The sequence below is a fragment of the Cricetulus griseus genome, chromosome 7, assembly GCF_003668045.3.
Source record: "Cricetulus griseus strain 17A/GY chromosome 7, alternate assembly CriGri-PICRH-1.0, whole genome shotgun sequence".
Lineage (NCBI taxonomy): Eukaryota > Metazoa > Chordata > Mammalia > Rodentia > Cricetidae > Cricetulus > Cricetulus griseus.
This window is the reverse complement of record NC_048600.1, coordinates 107,006,551-107,021,813: the sequence shown is the minus strand read 5'-3', so window position 1 is coordinate 107,021,813 and position 15,263 is coordinate 107,006,551. Positions and strand designations below refer to the sequence as shown.

The following is a 15,263-nucleotide window of genomic DNA, read 5'->3' as shown; positions in this document are numbered from 1 at the left end:
GGATAAGGCTGGGTGTGATGGCCTTTTAATCCCAGCACTCAGGAAGCAAAAACAGGTAAACTCAAGGCCAGCCTGATCTATATGGCAAGTTCCAGGCTAGCCACGGCTACATAGTGAAACCCTGTCTTTAAAAATCAAACAAAAAAGGGATAAAAGAAAATTATCCTTGCCAAACATTTTCTAATTAAGTATATATAAGAAATTTGCTGTATCACACTATATAAGGGCATCAAGAAAGCAGGGAAGATGGCTCAGCAGATAAAGTGCTTGTTGGGTAAGTGTGAGGAGTTGGGCTTAGATTCCCAAAATCTCTGTAAAACAGAACAGTAGCATGTCTCTCTTATCTCAGCTCTCCTAGGAGCTGGAAACAGGAGAATTTCTAGAAACTTGGAGGTCAGCTAGCCTGGCATACACATCAGTAAATAACAAAAGACCCTATCTAAAGCAAGGTAAGGAGGTAATAACCAACACAAGGTTGTTCTGTGACCTACACATACACACCACATACAATGGCACATGCAGGCCCATATTCACACACAGGAACGCTCATGCACACACAACATAAACATATACACAAATCTGTATATATACAGATTTATTATATGAACAGAAAATATTGAATTCTATACTCATTGTGTAACATATACTTGCCTATCAGGAACACCTAGTGCATACCCCCACAAAAGCATCCATATATTCACCGATACATATCACCAACATTCCACTTAAAACTTCATTCTCTTGTTAGGTATCATTTCTTTCAAATAAAGTAAGCCAATCTACTTGAAAATGCTCTGCAAAGCAACACGGTGTACAACATTATAAAAACTCACCAACTCCTCTGTGGAAGATTGCAAGGGTGCCATCAGCCAGGGCCACTAGCACAATCCCTTTCACGTGTCTGCAAACAGGAAAAAGAATTTCAGAACCTCCACTTAAGAGCACAGAATGGACCATGTGTTATTGAGCTGGTGTGGAGCCTCTTAAAGAGCCAGTTTGTGATGAGGGACTGACACAGCACTTGACATGCTCCTGTCTTCACTATGAGCATCTTGTTACGGAAATGTGTCACAGAGACTAATGCACAGCATGTGAGATTATCTTAGGTGTTTTGCTTTCTAGCTCAAGGCTCCTCATCCTACTACACCTCAACAGACTAAACACACATCTTGACTGGAACTAACATAGTCAGTCCTGTAGATTTAGGAACAAACTGTTGGAACTTTGCCAGTCAACATATGAAACAGGATTAGCAAACCAATGACCCAATCGATTTCCAAGCTATGAAGAATAGTCTGAAACAAAAACAGAACTTCTGAAGTGACAATTCAATGTGGAAAGTTTTCTCTTCTACTTGAATGACTAGTAGTCTTTCTATCTTCTTCCCACTATAGAATCTCATTTTCATTCAGTTTGTCTAGTTCCATTTAAATGGTTGTGGTGGGTTGAATGAGCTATCTCCCATAGTCACGGGTATTTGAATACTTGGTCCCTAGTTGGTGGTGGTGTTTGGGAAGTGAGGCCTTGTGGAGGAAGTGTATCACTGGAGGCTGGCTTTCAGAGTTCAAAAGACTTGCATCATTGTTAGTTTGCTCTCTCTGCTTCCTACTAGCAGCCAAGCTGTGAGCCCTCAGCATCCTGCTCCAGCCTGCTTACTGCCATGATGGACTCTTTTTTTTCAACTTTTTTAAAATTTGAATTAGAAACAGGATTGATTTACTTGACAATCCCAGTTCCCTTCTCCCTCCCATCCTCCCCTACCACTACCCCCACCCCATCTAAAACCCTATCTATCACATATCCTTTCTGCCCCCTCTGGATGATGAGGCCTTCCATAGGGTGTCATCAGAGTCTATCATGTCCTTTGGGATAGGGCCTAGGCCCACCCCCGTGTGTCTTGGCTCAGGGAGTATCCCTGTATGTGGAATGGGCTCCCAAAGTCCACACCTATGCTAGGGATAAGTACTGAACTTCTACAGGAGGTCCTGCAGATTTCCAAGGTTTCCTCACAGAAACCCATGTTCCTGGGATCTGGATCAGTCCCATGCTGGTATTCCAGCTATCAGTCTGGGGAGCAAGAGTTCTCTGATGTTCAGTTCAGTTGTTTCTGTGGGTTTCACCAGCCTGGTCTGGACCCCTGTGGACTCCTTTATTTATTTATTTATTTATTTATTTATTTATTTATTTATTATGCAACATTCTGCTTCCATGTCTATCTGCACACCAGAAGAGGGCACTAGATCTCATAACTGATGGTTGTGAGCCACCATATGGTTGCTGGGAATTGAACTCAGGACCTCTGGAAGAGTGCTCTTAACCTCTGAGCCATCTCTCCAGCCCCGCCATGATGGACTCTTATTCCTCTGGAACTATAGGCCCAAATAAACCCTTCCTTCTGTAAGTTGCCTTGGCCATGGTGTTTCATCACAGCAATAGGAAAGTCACTAAGATAATGGTTAAAACCAACAAGCAAATAAATCAAGCTTGTATATTGATTTATCATGAGATACATGTTAACTGTAATAGTCTTATAATCTATTTTATACCAAAATCAAAACTTTTAAAAAGAACAATTTAAAAAATTCTACTTACACAATACTGAGAATTGAGTCTTTAAGCTTAATGGAATGGAGACATTTCCTCCACTGGGCTACAGATGAATGGACATACAAACTGCAGGAATAAAGTCAAGACTGTTAAGGCATAGGCTATCATCAATGTTTTTGTCTAACAGTGACTACAGGCACTCCCAAGAGGAAAGCAGGGTACCATTCAATGTTTAGGAAAAGGGCTTGATACTTTTGTATGAAAAGAGAAAGAAGAAGGGATAGCAAGAGAGGAGGGGGGAGAGGAAGAGGGGGGAAGGAGGAAGGGAGGAGAGAGAACGAGTGCCTAAGACTGAGAAACAGGCTATTTACACAAACAGAAACATATGAAAAACAAAAAGCTAGAATTAGTATTGATACCACAGTATTAACCAATGACACCAGCTAACTTTAGGTTGCCCCATGCCTTAACATTTCTGCATAAACCCTTTCCATGAATAATCCTACATTTCTATTACACTGAACTTTGAATGATAGCGTGATTCAGCTCAGACAGTAGCTGACTATAGTCTGCAGGCTAAGTCAGATTCCTATGGAAAAGATACATAGTGACCCTGCTTAACCTTTGGAAATACCCTGTTCTATAAGAGGGCCCACAGTATTAATAAATGAATAAACTGTGCCAGGTATAGTGGCCTACACCTTTAATCCTAACTCAGGAGACTGAGGCAGGCAGATCTGAGTTCAAGATCAGCCTGGTCTTATAGAGCAAGCTCCAGGACAGCCATGTTACATATGCTACACACGAAAACCTGTGTCAAAGAGGAAAAAAAGTGAACAAACTATGTAATATAAATTATCATCCTCTGAACTTTCAAATTATGATTTATTCCTTTCTAAAAAAGATTTTTAAAATAATATGTGTGTGTTTGCCCACATGTATGTCTGTGTACCATGTGCCTCCTTGGAAACTGTGGAGGCCTGGGACCAGAGTTATAGGCATTTGTGAGTTGTCATGTGTCATGTGCTGGGAACTGAACTGAATCTTCTACAAGAGCAGCAAGTACTCTTAACCAATGAGCCATCTCCGAAGACTCATATTTTTATTCTCTCTCTCTCTCTCTCTCTCTCTCTCTCTCTCTCTCTCTCTCTCTCTCTCTCTCTCTGTCTCTCTCTATCCCTCTCTCCTTCCTTCCTCCCTCCCTCTCCTTCCTTCTCTCCCACCCCCCTCTCTGTGAGAGAGACAAGGTTTATCATCTGTGTAGTCCTGACTGTCCTGGAACTCAGAGATCTGCCTGCCTCTGCCTCTTTTTTTTGGGGGGGGGGTGTTTCAAGACAGGGTTTCTCTGTGTAGCTTTGGAGCCTATCCTGGCACTCGCTCTGGTGACCAGGCTGGCCTCGAACTCACAGAGATCCACCTGCCTCTTGAGTGCTGGGATTAAAGGCGTGCACCACCGCTGCCCAGCATAATTTACTCAAAAACAAAACAAAACAAAACAAAAACTTTTTCGTTTTTTGAGACAGGGTTTCTCTGTGTAGCTTTGGAGCTTGTCCTGGAATTCACTCTGTAGACTTGGTTCGTATTCACAGAGATCCACCTGCCTCTGCCTCCCGAGTGCTGTGATTAAAGGCATGTACCACCACTGCCACTGTCAACCCCACCTGGCGAATGGTTTTTTTTTTTTTTTTTAGATCTATTTATTATGTATACAGTGTTCTGTCTGCATGTATGTCTGCAGGCCAGAAGAGGGCACCAGATCTCATAAGGGATGGTTGTGAGCCACCATGTGGCTGCTGGGAAATGAACTCAGGACCTCTGGAAGAGTAGCCAGCGCTCTTAACCTCTGAGACATCTCTCCTGCCTGATTTGTTCTTAATTCTATACCAGATTTAAGTATTTTTTGGGGGATAGGATCTTGTTTTAGGCCAAGCTATCCTAAAATTTATAATCCTCCTGTCTCAGCATTCTGTGTGCTGAGGTTATAGGCATGTACCACCATATCTGACTCCGTTTTAAAAATACCTTCTTACCTTTGAACATTCTGTGACAAAGAAAAAAGCTATCATTTAAAACTAATGGAAGTCCAGTTTACAAAAGTTGCAAAAAAAACTTCAAATTTTATGTGTATGTATAAAGTTTTTGTACTAATCTACACTTTTTGTTTCTATTTATGCTTACTATATTTCACTTATACTTTGCTTAGGGTTTTTGTTTTCATGAAGGGGTCCCACTTTTCGACATAGCCAAGGTTAACACGGAAGGTTCTGTGGCCCTTGCAATTCTCATCCCCAACCTCACAAGTGCTGAGATTACAGGCCTGAACTACCATGTCTGGCTCATTTTTGAATTTCAAATGCAGAAGCAGAAGAATCAGGATATTGTCATATTAGGATGCTGGTACTTACCAGCCATTTTGAGCTCCAAGCCACATGGTTGGTAAAAGACTGCTCATTTTCTGAGCTTCTTCTCTCACCAGGTCTTGCTCATTTGGCAATACTGATATTTGATCTTTGTACACATCTGACTCATTACTGGGAAAATGAAGCACAAGGGGAAAAAAAACCCACACTGAGTATACATATTAGCTTCAGTTTTCAGGAATAAAGAGTTCTATATTTAAGCTTACCCCAATGAACAAACACTGAGATTCCAGAAAAGCCAATGTTAAATGCTTACACATGAAGTAGTTAAACTACTGTACCAAAAATACTAACTAAAGTTCAAAGTGGATAAAGGGTATAATACACATAAGTTAATATCTAAGACTTTAATCACGGTTTTCAAAAAGAAAAAAAGCCAAAAACCAACCAAAACAAAACATAATAGAAAAAGTTATGGTTTTCTTATTAATTATTCTGACATTTTTTGACAGTTTTTTCTGGGGTGGGTGGAACAGAAAAGGGAGAGATAGTTTGTTTTAAAACCACTCACCCCCAGAGGAAGCTGATGTATAATTTTTTAACGTATAATTAATTTATAAAATCAATTATAGTAAAACATGTTTATATTCCATTTAAACCCCTTTTTTGGAGTTGTCAAGGCATAGTAAGTAGACAATATAAAACTGGGCTATCAAATTCAAAACATGGCTTTATTCTGAAGTTAATTATAAATGCTAATAGACTCTTGGTTGCTCTATATACTAAGAAAAATAAATCGCAGAAAAGACCAGTTTACAAAGAACTGTATCTTAGGGGATGGAAATATGTACTAAATGGCTCTGAATTAAACAGTCCTTTAAAGCAGAGGGTTCAACAACAAAATCTGCATGAGAAGTAAATTCAAAAGGGCTACTTCAAGTCTTATTTTGGGAAAAACCAAACAATGACAAATTTAAACAATGGCTAATTTTGATGATAAATGGAGTGGGAGTAAATATGGAGGAAAAACAAACAAACAAACCAACAACTAGAGTCATTGGTAGAATGGAAGTCAGAACACCACAATGAAGACAGTAACAACACCAGGAAGACTTGGACCAATATACCATATGGACAAGGGTACGGTTTTCGTTTCTTTTTTTAAATGTTAGAAAATATAGTTAAGAAATGGATGGAAAAATCTCCAAAGAGAATGAATAAGAGAATAAAGCATCTTTCAGTTTCCTATAAGAATGACAATTAAGTGGGCATTCTGACTATTTGACACTATTTTGATTCTTTTTATTTGTGCAGATTGTCCCAATACTGATTTAGGATGCATACCTTGACTGAAACACCGGGGAGAGGTCTTCTGGGATCTGAACTCCCAGAGGATCTGTAAACACGTGTTCTGTGTACACACCAGGTTGGGAGATATCCACAGTGTCTTCACTGGACCCTGCATTGCCCTCTGTGGCTTCAGTTGCTTCTTCTGCTGTTGGAACATTTTCATCAACCTCACTATTTTCAGCTTCCATTTCTAAAAAAACAAACATTCTATGCTGAATGAGTTTTTCTACTCCAATACTTTCCAATACTCTACTCCATGACTCCCTCCTTGGCACTGCAGTGACATGGAGAACTCCTTCTCACAGTCACTACAGCACCTTCTTTTCAGCTCTTTCACCCTGGCTACTTTAAGGTTGGCAAGTCTGTAATGTGGCATTCTCAGGATAGGCTCAGAGTCTCCACAGGTGTACCTGGTGGCTTTTCTATCACTGGAGAAGCACCGTTGGTACTGGGGGAAGTGGCAGTTCCTGTCACTCCTTCTGTGGAGCACCCAACCACCGTGATGCCTCCCAGCAGGCTGTCCATCTCTGCAGAGCTGTTGCTGGTCATGCTTCCACACAACGATGCTTTGTCCACCTGACCAGACTCAGAAAGTTCTTCTCCGGCAGGGTAGTCTGTTTCCCGAGCTCCTAAAACAAGCAACTTTCTCTTAATACCCACTAAACCAAGTAGCACCTTTTTTCTAGTAAAGCAACCTGAGGCCTGAAATGAGAGTACACAGGTGAAACATACAGCTACTAGAATACACCAAGAGGCAGTGTTAAATTTATTTAAAGTAATCTTGATAAAATGAAAAATTAATTTAGAGGTAAAATACCATTTGTATTCGTTCATATTCTAATGAAATACCTGTTTTTTTATTTTTTTTATTTTGTATTAGATAGGGTAGGCAATATGGACAGAAGGTAAAAAAGCATCTGCTGCACAGACCTGATGACCTGAGTTTGGTCACTATAACCCACCAGTGGGAAGATAAAACCAACTCCCCAAAGATGTCCTCTGGTTTCTATACATGCACCGTGGCATGGGTCACACTCACACACAGTAATAAATTAAAAAGTTTTTATAATATGGATTTATTAACCTTAGACAAAAATATGAGGGTGTGATTTTTGGAGACAAGGTTTCACTTGATCCACATTGGCCTTGAACTTTTTGTAGTCAAGGCTGACCTTAAGAGTCCTGATCCTCCTGTCTCCACCTCTCAAAAGCTGGGATTATAGGCAGACACCACCACAAATAATACAAAACAGAAAAGATGATAGCAAGATGCTCAGTTGGCAAAGCACCTGCTGCACAAGCCTGGTGCCCCAAGTCTGATCCCTGGAACCATTTTAAGATGGAAGGAGAGAACCAACTCCATAGAGTCCTCTGACCTCTATAACCATGCCATGGCATAGGCAGTCTCTCTACATACCACACCATATACAGTAAAAACAAAAATTTTCAAGACTGAAAAGGGCCCCATATTTCAGGAATTAGTAACTATTTACACAGTAAGTAAAAAAGAAAACTAATTAGTGGTCAAATAGCCAATATACAATATAATCAGTTAACATGGGACCAAAAATTCATGTAAATCATGCATCATATTCAACTTAATATCCTGGCTTCACTCCCCACAAACACAAAAACACATTAATTCAAGTTAACTCTGTTAACTGTATCTATTAATTTATACTTTCATCTGAAAAATTTCCCCCTTTTGGGGAAGAGATTGAGACAGCATTTTGCTACATAGGGTGGGGCTGGCCTTCACTGGTTATCAGTTTGCCTTGGCTCCCTGAGGGCTGGCATTACATGCTAGCCACACTGAAGCTGACCTTCCGCCTCACCGGGACACATCACTGCCTCCTACATTTCTACTTGTTTTTTTTTTTTTTTTTTTTTTTCTGACACTTCCAACTTTACTGAGCAGTTCTCATATTTGGGCAAAGGTTAAAATTGTAGAGAGCAATATCTTATCAATTTTGAACATCAGGATATCAATTTTGAACATTTTTTTTCAAAGTAGAAATAGGTTAAATCAAAAAGGATCTAATTTTAGAGTAAGTATCAACAGCTCAAGTTTCAGCAGTATTTACTCATACAAATAAAATCAAGAAAATAAGGAGAGCCAATTTGAGTCTTGGCATTACCATTTGACAAGAGCAAGTTCTCAGGTCATTGTATTCAACAAAGATCTGGAAATACTATCTTGGATCCTACCTACATAAAATTCCCAAGAATTTTTTTTATACTAACTAGAAATTGGGCAAAGTACAACTTGAGAAACAGATTGAGCCACCTTTGCTCTAATGAGCTCCTCAGCAGCTACAGGAGGTTAAAACAAGTAGTAACATCAAGTCAGGAAAAGGGGAAGGGAGTGAGCTGGTTTAGCAGATAAAGGGGCCTGCTGTTGAGCCTGATGATCTGGAGTTTGATTCCCAATGCCCACATGGAAGGAGAGAACCAACTCTTCAGAGTTATTTTCTGATCTTCAAAATGAGCATTGTAGTATCATGACCTCTCCATTACCACACAAATAAGTAAAATATGATAAAAATTTTCCTTAAAAAAACAAACAAAAAACCCTGGGGGGGGGTGCTGGAGATGGATTAATGGTTAAGAGCACTAGCAGAGGACTAGGGTTAGATTCCCAGCAGTCGTATGGAAGCTCACAACTATCTGTAACTCCCTTACCATGGGGAATCTAATGCCTTCTTTTGGCCTTCGCAGACAACAGACATGTATACAATGTACATAAAGGAAAAACTCATACAAAGAAAATACATTTAAAAAAAATCATTTTTTAGCCAGGTGGTGGGTGGCATACTTGGTAGGCAGAGTCAGACAGATGGATAACTGTGAGTTTGAGACCAGCCTAGTCTACAGAGCCAGTTCTAGGACAGGCTCCAAAGCTACAGGGAAATCCTGTCTTGAAAAATAAAACAAAACAAAAAAAATCAAGCACTTACAATGAAAAATCATTTTCATTTCTAACACATCAGAAGATACTGTTTTATTTTATTACTTTTTTTTTTTTCTTTTCAAAACAGAGTTTCTCTATATAGCCCCTGCTGTCCTGTAAGATCTGTAGACCAGTCTGGCCTCTGAGATCCATCTGCCTTGCCTCCCAAGTACTAGATTAAAGGCTTAAAGACATGTGCCACCGCCACATGCTTTAAAATTTATTTTAAAGTAGGTTTTGTTGTTGTTGTTTGAGATGTCTTGTAGTAGTTCCTCCTTTTCATAGACTTAACAAGCAGTCCTGTGAGTCGGGCAAAACCACAAGCTATTATATGAGGCATTTCCAATGATGTGTGGCTACTAGGGAAGGTGTATTGGGATAGACCTCAAAAGTTTATTTTTTCAAATGATATAAAAGTTGTCAGTTTAGCCTTTTTGTTTTTCTTTTGGAAACAGAATCTCACTATGTAGTTTAGGCTGTCTCAATTAAAAAAACATATTAAATAACAGGGGGAAAAAGAATGTCATTTCTTTTATGGCTGACTAATATTTCTGAATTATTGTTTTCATTTTACACATGGATTCCAGAAGTTCAGGTGGCCTTCCTGTAGTAATTAGTCTAGGGAGCTCACCATCCTCTATCAACCAGCTATCTTCTCATATTGCCATTTTTTAATATTCTTCACACTATCCTTCAATAGTTAAAGAACACACTGTTGTTCAATGACTTTCAGTTTACTTTAAACCTCTTACTAGCACATAGGACCTGTAACAGGAAGCACAGAAGCACAATTCTATCAGTCACACCCATTCCCACTGGGAAGGAAGTGTAGATATAGAGAGGGAGGAGGCAGAAACTGGCTTTACCTGGGACACTTGCAATGCACAGAACATGAGAATTACAAACGGTGAAACTATCTAGGATGTTGCCAGGCTGAATAGCATCAATGATGATAACCTTTGTAGCTGCATGAGTGCTGGTACAGATCCAGACTTGACTGGACAACTCCTCTTGATTTTTTAATTCTTTCTGCTGTTCCTGAGTAGGCAGAGGAAAATATTTAAAATTATATGAATATGAAAATATCCCTAAGACTGTGTTCTTACACTAAAATGCAGTATTATTTCAAATTATTTCCAGATTACTTGGAAGGGTCAAACTACAATTGTTTATCAGTATAACTAGACTAAAACTAAGTAGTTAAGCAGATTGGTGATAAAAAAAGTCAGTATCTTCATTGTAGTAGTGGTCTCATACATTTGGCAAAATGGAACTGTAGTCACTTGAATATATGTAAATAATACCTCAATAAAATGAATATTAAAGGGATATATGGGGAAAAACAGCAAATTCACAGTAATCCTCACTACAAGTTGCCTCAAATAAGTTTTGCATTTAAGAGCTGACCTCCTACTCTCATAAACGAGGTCAAATAAGCTGCGCACTTACCTTGAGTTCTTGATCCAACTTATCTAAGCTACTCTGAGACGCACTTCGCTGTTTACTGCCTTCAGTGTCCAGACCAGCAACATCCTTGTAAAATACACTTGCTCCAACAACAGAACCACCGTCTCTGGTCTTGCCACCAGATAAATTGACACCTACGGCACACCACAGCTTTTCGGGGGTAGGGGCAGGAGAGAAAGGTATTATGGTTTGTTTGTTTTTTTTTTTTCTCTATAAATACTAAGAAAATTTCACTTTTTCTTAAAATAACTAAAGGTAGAACCATGGGTACGTTAATATACTCTAATGCTACACATTGGCTGTGGTGGCACATGCCTAAAATAACAGCACTTAGGAGAATAAGGCAGAGATAAAGGGTTTGAGGCCAAAACATGGAAGAAAAAAAGGAGTTCAAGACCATCCCAGATTATATAGAGATTCTGTCTCAAAATATAAAAAATTATCACATTTTAAAATGAGCAATCATTTTGCTATAAAAAACACAATTTGAATATTGTTTGTGGGGGTTCTACCTAGAGTTTGGGAAGTCAAAGGTGTCACTATCAGCTTACCTTCATAGACGAGTCTTTTTCATCTAGTGGTCTGAGATAGACAGGGACGGGAAGATTTTTCATCTTATTTTCCCCTTGACCATTGGCCACCTAATGGAGGGGGACACATATTAGTAAGCCCCATTAACACTGAACTTACAGAACCACTGAGACAGGGGCAAGCATGGTTGTTGCATATTTGCTCCTAAAATCATGTTCAGCTTGATTCTGTCATTCTTACTTGAAAAATAAGCAAAACCTCAAGTAGCAATTACAGACAAGTTCAACAGGAAGTAGAAGTTCACAATCACACATGTGCACATGAGTACATGTTTGTATAAAAAAAATGCTTGGTCTTTTAGGAGTGTAGGCCTAAAATGTTTTGTTTACATGATAGGGCTCTAAAAATTGCCTGAAAACACCTAGTCTCTAAATTTCTCTAAATGTGCCAAGTCCAAGAAGGCTGAAATGAGAAAATCATGATATTATTTTCAGTTCACCTGCATTTCCTGCTAGACACTTGCATCACATTCCCAAGTCACCTGTTTGTACTTTTGGGGCAGACTCCAGCCGAAAGCTTGTACTCGGCCGTCTTCCTTCTGAACATGCGCCTTCACCTGCCGGTACTGCTCTCTCTTCTGCTCTCTTCGGGAAGCTAAACTAGCCTCAGTTCTAAAAAACAAAAAGAAAAAAAAAGACATTTGCAATTTTAATTAAGTGAATCCAATAAAACCTCTAATCCCAGCATTTGAGTCGACCTTAACTTCACAGAGAATTCAAGACCACCCTGGGGTATATGACGCCCACACACATACACACTGGAACACAAGGATTATACCAAAGCTGATCTTTCCACGTTTGTAAAAACAGCCTTCTGCTGGTGGGAGCAGCACGTTGTATGAAACTGAGTTAGTTATTAGTCATCAAACTATGGGGTTTCAGATGCTATATATGAAAGGAAAAAGTTCTGAAGTAATTTAGGATCTTCCTTTTCTTTTTTAACAAATACCGAGAATTTTCTAATGCCCGATATTGTGCCATAGTATTCTTAGGAGGGTGATATAAATTAAACTTTTAGATTCTACTCACTATTTCACTCTTTTTTAAAAAAATATTTAATTATTTTATGTGTTTTGCCTACATGGATGCCTATGCACCATTTGAATGCCTGGTGTCCTCAGAAGCCAGAAGACAGCATTGGATTCCCTGGGACTGAAGTTTCAGATCATTGCGAGCCACCATGTGGGTGCTGGGAACCAAACACAGGTCCTTTGGAAGAACAGCAGTGTTTTTAACCTCTGAGCCATCTCTTTAGCTCCTATTCATTCATTTTAGAAGACAAAAAGGCAAACTGACTTAGTAAGCGTGAGTAAAATACAAAAATGATTCTAAAAATAATTTCTCTTTCTTTTGGTCATTTAAATTTTTGTGAGGTGACTTTCTGTATAAATCATAGTTTACAAAATCTACTGGTATGTCAGTACTACACATAATGTACAATATTAACCTAACACCTTTGAAATAATTTTTCAGAGAGGAAAAAAAGATGGGCTCTGAGAGATGAATCTGTCCACATGTAGAGTCAGAAGGGAAAACCAAGTCCTTTTGACAACCAAAGCAAATGTTAAAACACTAAGGATTAAATTAAGTATCCAGTATTTCTATTGATATTTATCAATACTGTTGTGTCAACAAAAATTCATTTTCCTTATGAAAACTATGAAGTGCAATTTTCTTTGTTCAAAAATGTGTATTACATTTTATTTATCCAGTGTGTGTGCATGTTTGAATGTGTGCCATGGTGTGCCTGAGGTGCTCAGGGAACAACTTGTAGAATTCTCTCCTTCCAAACATGGGACCCAGGAACCAATCTTAGTTTACCAAGCTTGGTGCAAGCCCCCTTACCTGCTAAGCCTGCACTAGTCCTGAAGTGCAACTTTCGTAAGTACTGGCTACAAGTCATTCATGCATTTTGGGTGTAAAGTCTTACCCTGTGGCCCAGGATGTCCTCAAAATTGCAATCTGCCTGACTCAGTTTCCACAGATTTAGGATTACATTACTTAGTCCTACAGGTAATTTACTTAAAGGCATCCATCCATGATACAAAAACCCATGTTCTTTTTTCTTCTTCTCTCCACAACCCCACCCCCACAAAATAATTTCCTTTGTTCTTTAAGATGAGGCTAAGTGTATAGCTAATGCTAGCCTGAATTGTCTATACAGATTGGGCTGGACATGAACTAGTGATGATCCTTCTGCATCAGCACCCTGGGATTAACAGGCTAAGCTATTACGTCTGGCTAGAAATAGTTCTTTAGTGTTATATGAACTCCTGTGTTGTAAGGGGGAGAGATTCTAACTATGAACTTACTCTTGGCATGACCATTTCTGGCAATACTTACTCCTCACTAAGGAAATCAAATGCCTTGGACTTATCACCAGGGAGCTGAGATAAGGTGCTGCTCCTTTTCTTTACGGAGGGAGTCACGTGAGAAGTGGGTGCATTGTACTTCAGATTCACGGGGGGTTCAGGCTTCTTTGTTGTATTACTTGAAGAGCTAAAAAGTCGGCTGAAACTAATAAAATAAAACAAGCAAACAAACAAAATCCACAAGTATATTTATTACATGCACTGTGAAAACCAATCCCCGATTTTCCATAATTTTTTATGCTCCAGGCAGTGAGTTAGACATTAGCAAAACCAGTTTTTATAGTTATACCACAGCCTGAGCAGTCAGTCACAGCCAAACTTGGACATTCAGGGTAAAGAAACCATTGCTTAGAATGCCAGATGCCTGTTCTTTAATACACAAGTTCCATAATGAAAGTGATGCGCCTGCATATAGAAAGCTTCTACGGAATTAACACAATACACAGGTTCCTTAGCTAGTTCCTATTGGGGATAATATCACAGTGGTTGTTAGGCAGCAAGGGAACAACTGTGTGATGACAGCAGAAGCTTAGTGTGCAGCACTTAGAACAGTCACATCACCAAGTTAACTCATATCATGAATTTTCCAAGCTAAATTTAAGCAACTATTTTCATGTCCACAGTTTAAAAATATTTATGCTTCCAGTAAACAGACTAATCCTAAAAGGGTAAGTTTTAACTTCGGTAAACACACAATACTTCTGGTATAAAAATAATAAAAGTTTAACACACAGAGACAAAGCAAGCAGTACAAATACTAAATTTATCGTCTTTTCTTTGATGGGGATTCATGTAATTGTCAATTTTACAAATAATTCCCCACTGTTTTATGTAAACTGGCAGAAGATTCCACCAAATGCATAACCAACACAATGCAGCTTACGATAGCCCACTTTGGGTCCTCAAGCATAGCTTACCGAGTTGGCATGCTGTATATTAAAGAGAAGAATTTCAGTTTAGCTGTTTCCTCTTAACTAGGAAAAGTCAGTATAATGTTCTCATCTTGACACATCTCCTATGCTTATGGTCCTCAGTATGTATACTCACAACTGCCAGATGCTTGACCTTTTTTTTTCTTGCATGGCTGGATTTTCTCGTGATGCCCTGTGTTAACAAAAAACGTATTATTAGATAGGTGTTGTACTCTTTTCTCCAAAGAGCCAGAGACCCAGGAAGTTCATGGGATACACAGAGTCAACAATTAAATTTAGCAAACAGTTGCTCTGGTGTTTCATGAAACAGCCTGCTAAACCTAACACTGCTTAGATAAGATTCCTAGACCTCCTTAAGGAGCTCAGACTCTTGTCAGATTGTTCCTGTTTTAGACAAATAGCCAACAAGCCTCAATGTTGATACAACTGTTGTTAAGAAACAAGGTATCACTATGCTGTCCAGACTAGCTCTGAACTCTTGCTCACAAGCAGCCTCATAGAGGCTAGACTATAGGAGTAGACCACTATGACTAACAATATTAAAGTATTTAAGCTGGGTATAATGGTACATAACTCTAATCCCAGCACTCAGGGAACTGAGCGTAGAAGGATCACAAGTTTCAGACCAGTTTGGAGCAAGACCTTACCTGGGGGAGGGGATGGGGGTGGGGTGTAAAAAAGGCAAAGCAAGAAAA

The 15,263-nt window shown here is 39.2% G+C and overlaps 1 protein-coding gene and 1 non-coding gene across 6 annotated transcripts in view; both read right to left on the bottom strand.

The window, feature by feature from the left end:
- Positions 1-15,263, bottom strand: part of Spag9 (sperm associated antigen 9) — a 127,182-nt gene that overhangs the window by 21,764 nt on the left and 90,155 nt on the right. For all 5 annotated transcript variants that reach the window (XM_027424322.2, XM_027424323.1, XM_027424324.1 and 2 more), the window contains 11 exons: positions 14,684-14,740; positions 13,608-13,781; positions 11,747-11,876; positions 11,226-11,315; positions 10,657-10,824; positions 10,074-10,245; positions 6,668-6,886; positions 6,252-6,447; positions 4,953-5,078; positions 2,593-2,673; positions 834-901 (listed from right to left, as the gene is read on the bottom strand). In XM_027424322.2, coding sequence (XP_027280123.1) covers positions 834-901; positions 2,593-2,673; positions 4,953-5,078; positions 6,252-6,447; positions 6,668-6,886; positions 10,074-10,245; positions 10,657-10,824; positions 11,226-11,315; positions 11,747-11,876; positions 13,608-13,781; positions 14,684-14,740 — 1,481 coding nt within the window. The remainder of the gene's footprint in view (positions 1-833; positions 902-2,592; positions 2,674-4,952; positions 5,079-6,251; positions 6,448-6,667; positions 6,887-10,073; positions 10,246-10,656; positions 10,825-11,225; positions 11,316-11,746; positions 11,877-13,607; positions 13,782-14,683; positions 14,741-15,263) is intronic.
- Positions 9,461-9,597, bottom strand: LOC113836583. Its single transcript, XR_003486929.1, has one exon. It is a non-coding gene; the product is annotated as a small nucleolar RNA SNORA18 (small nucleolar RNA).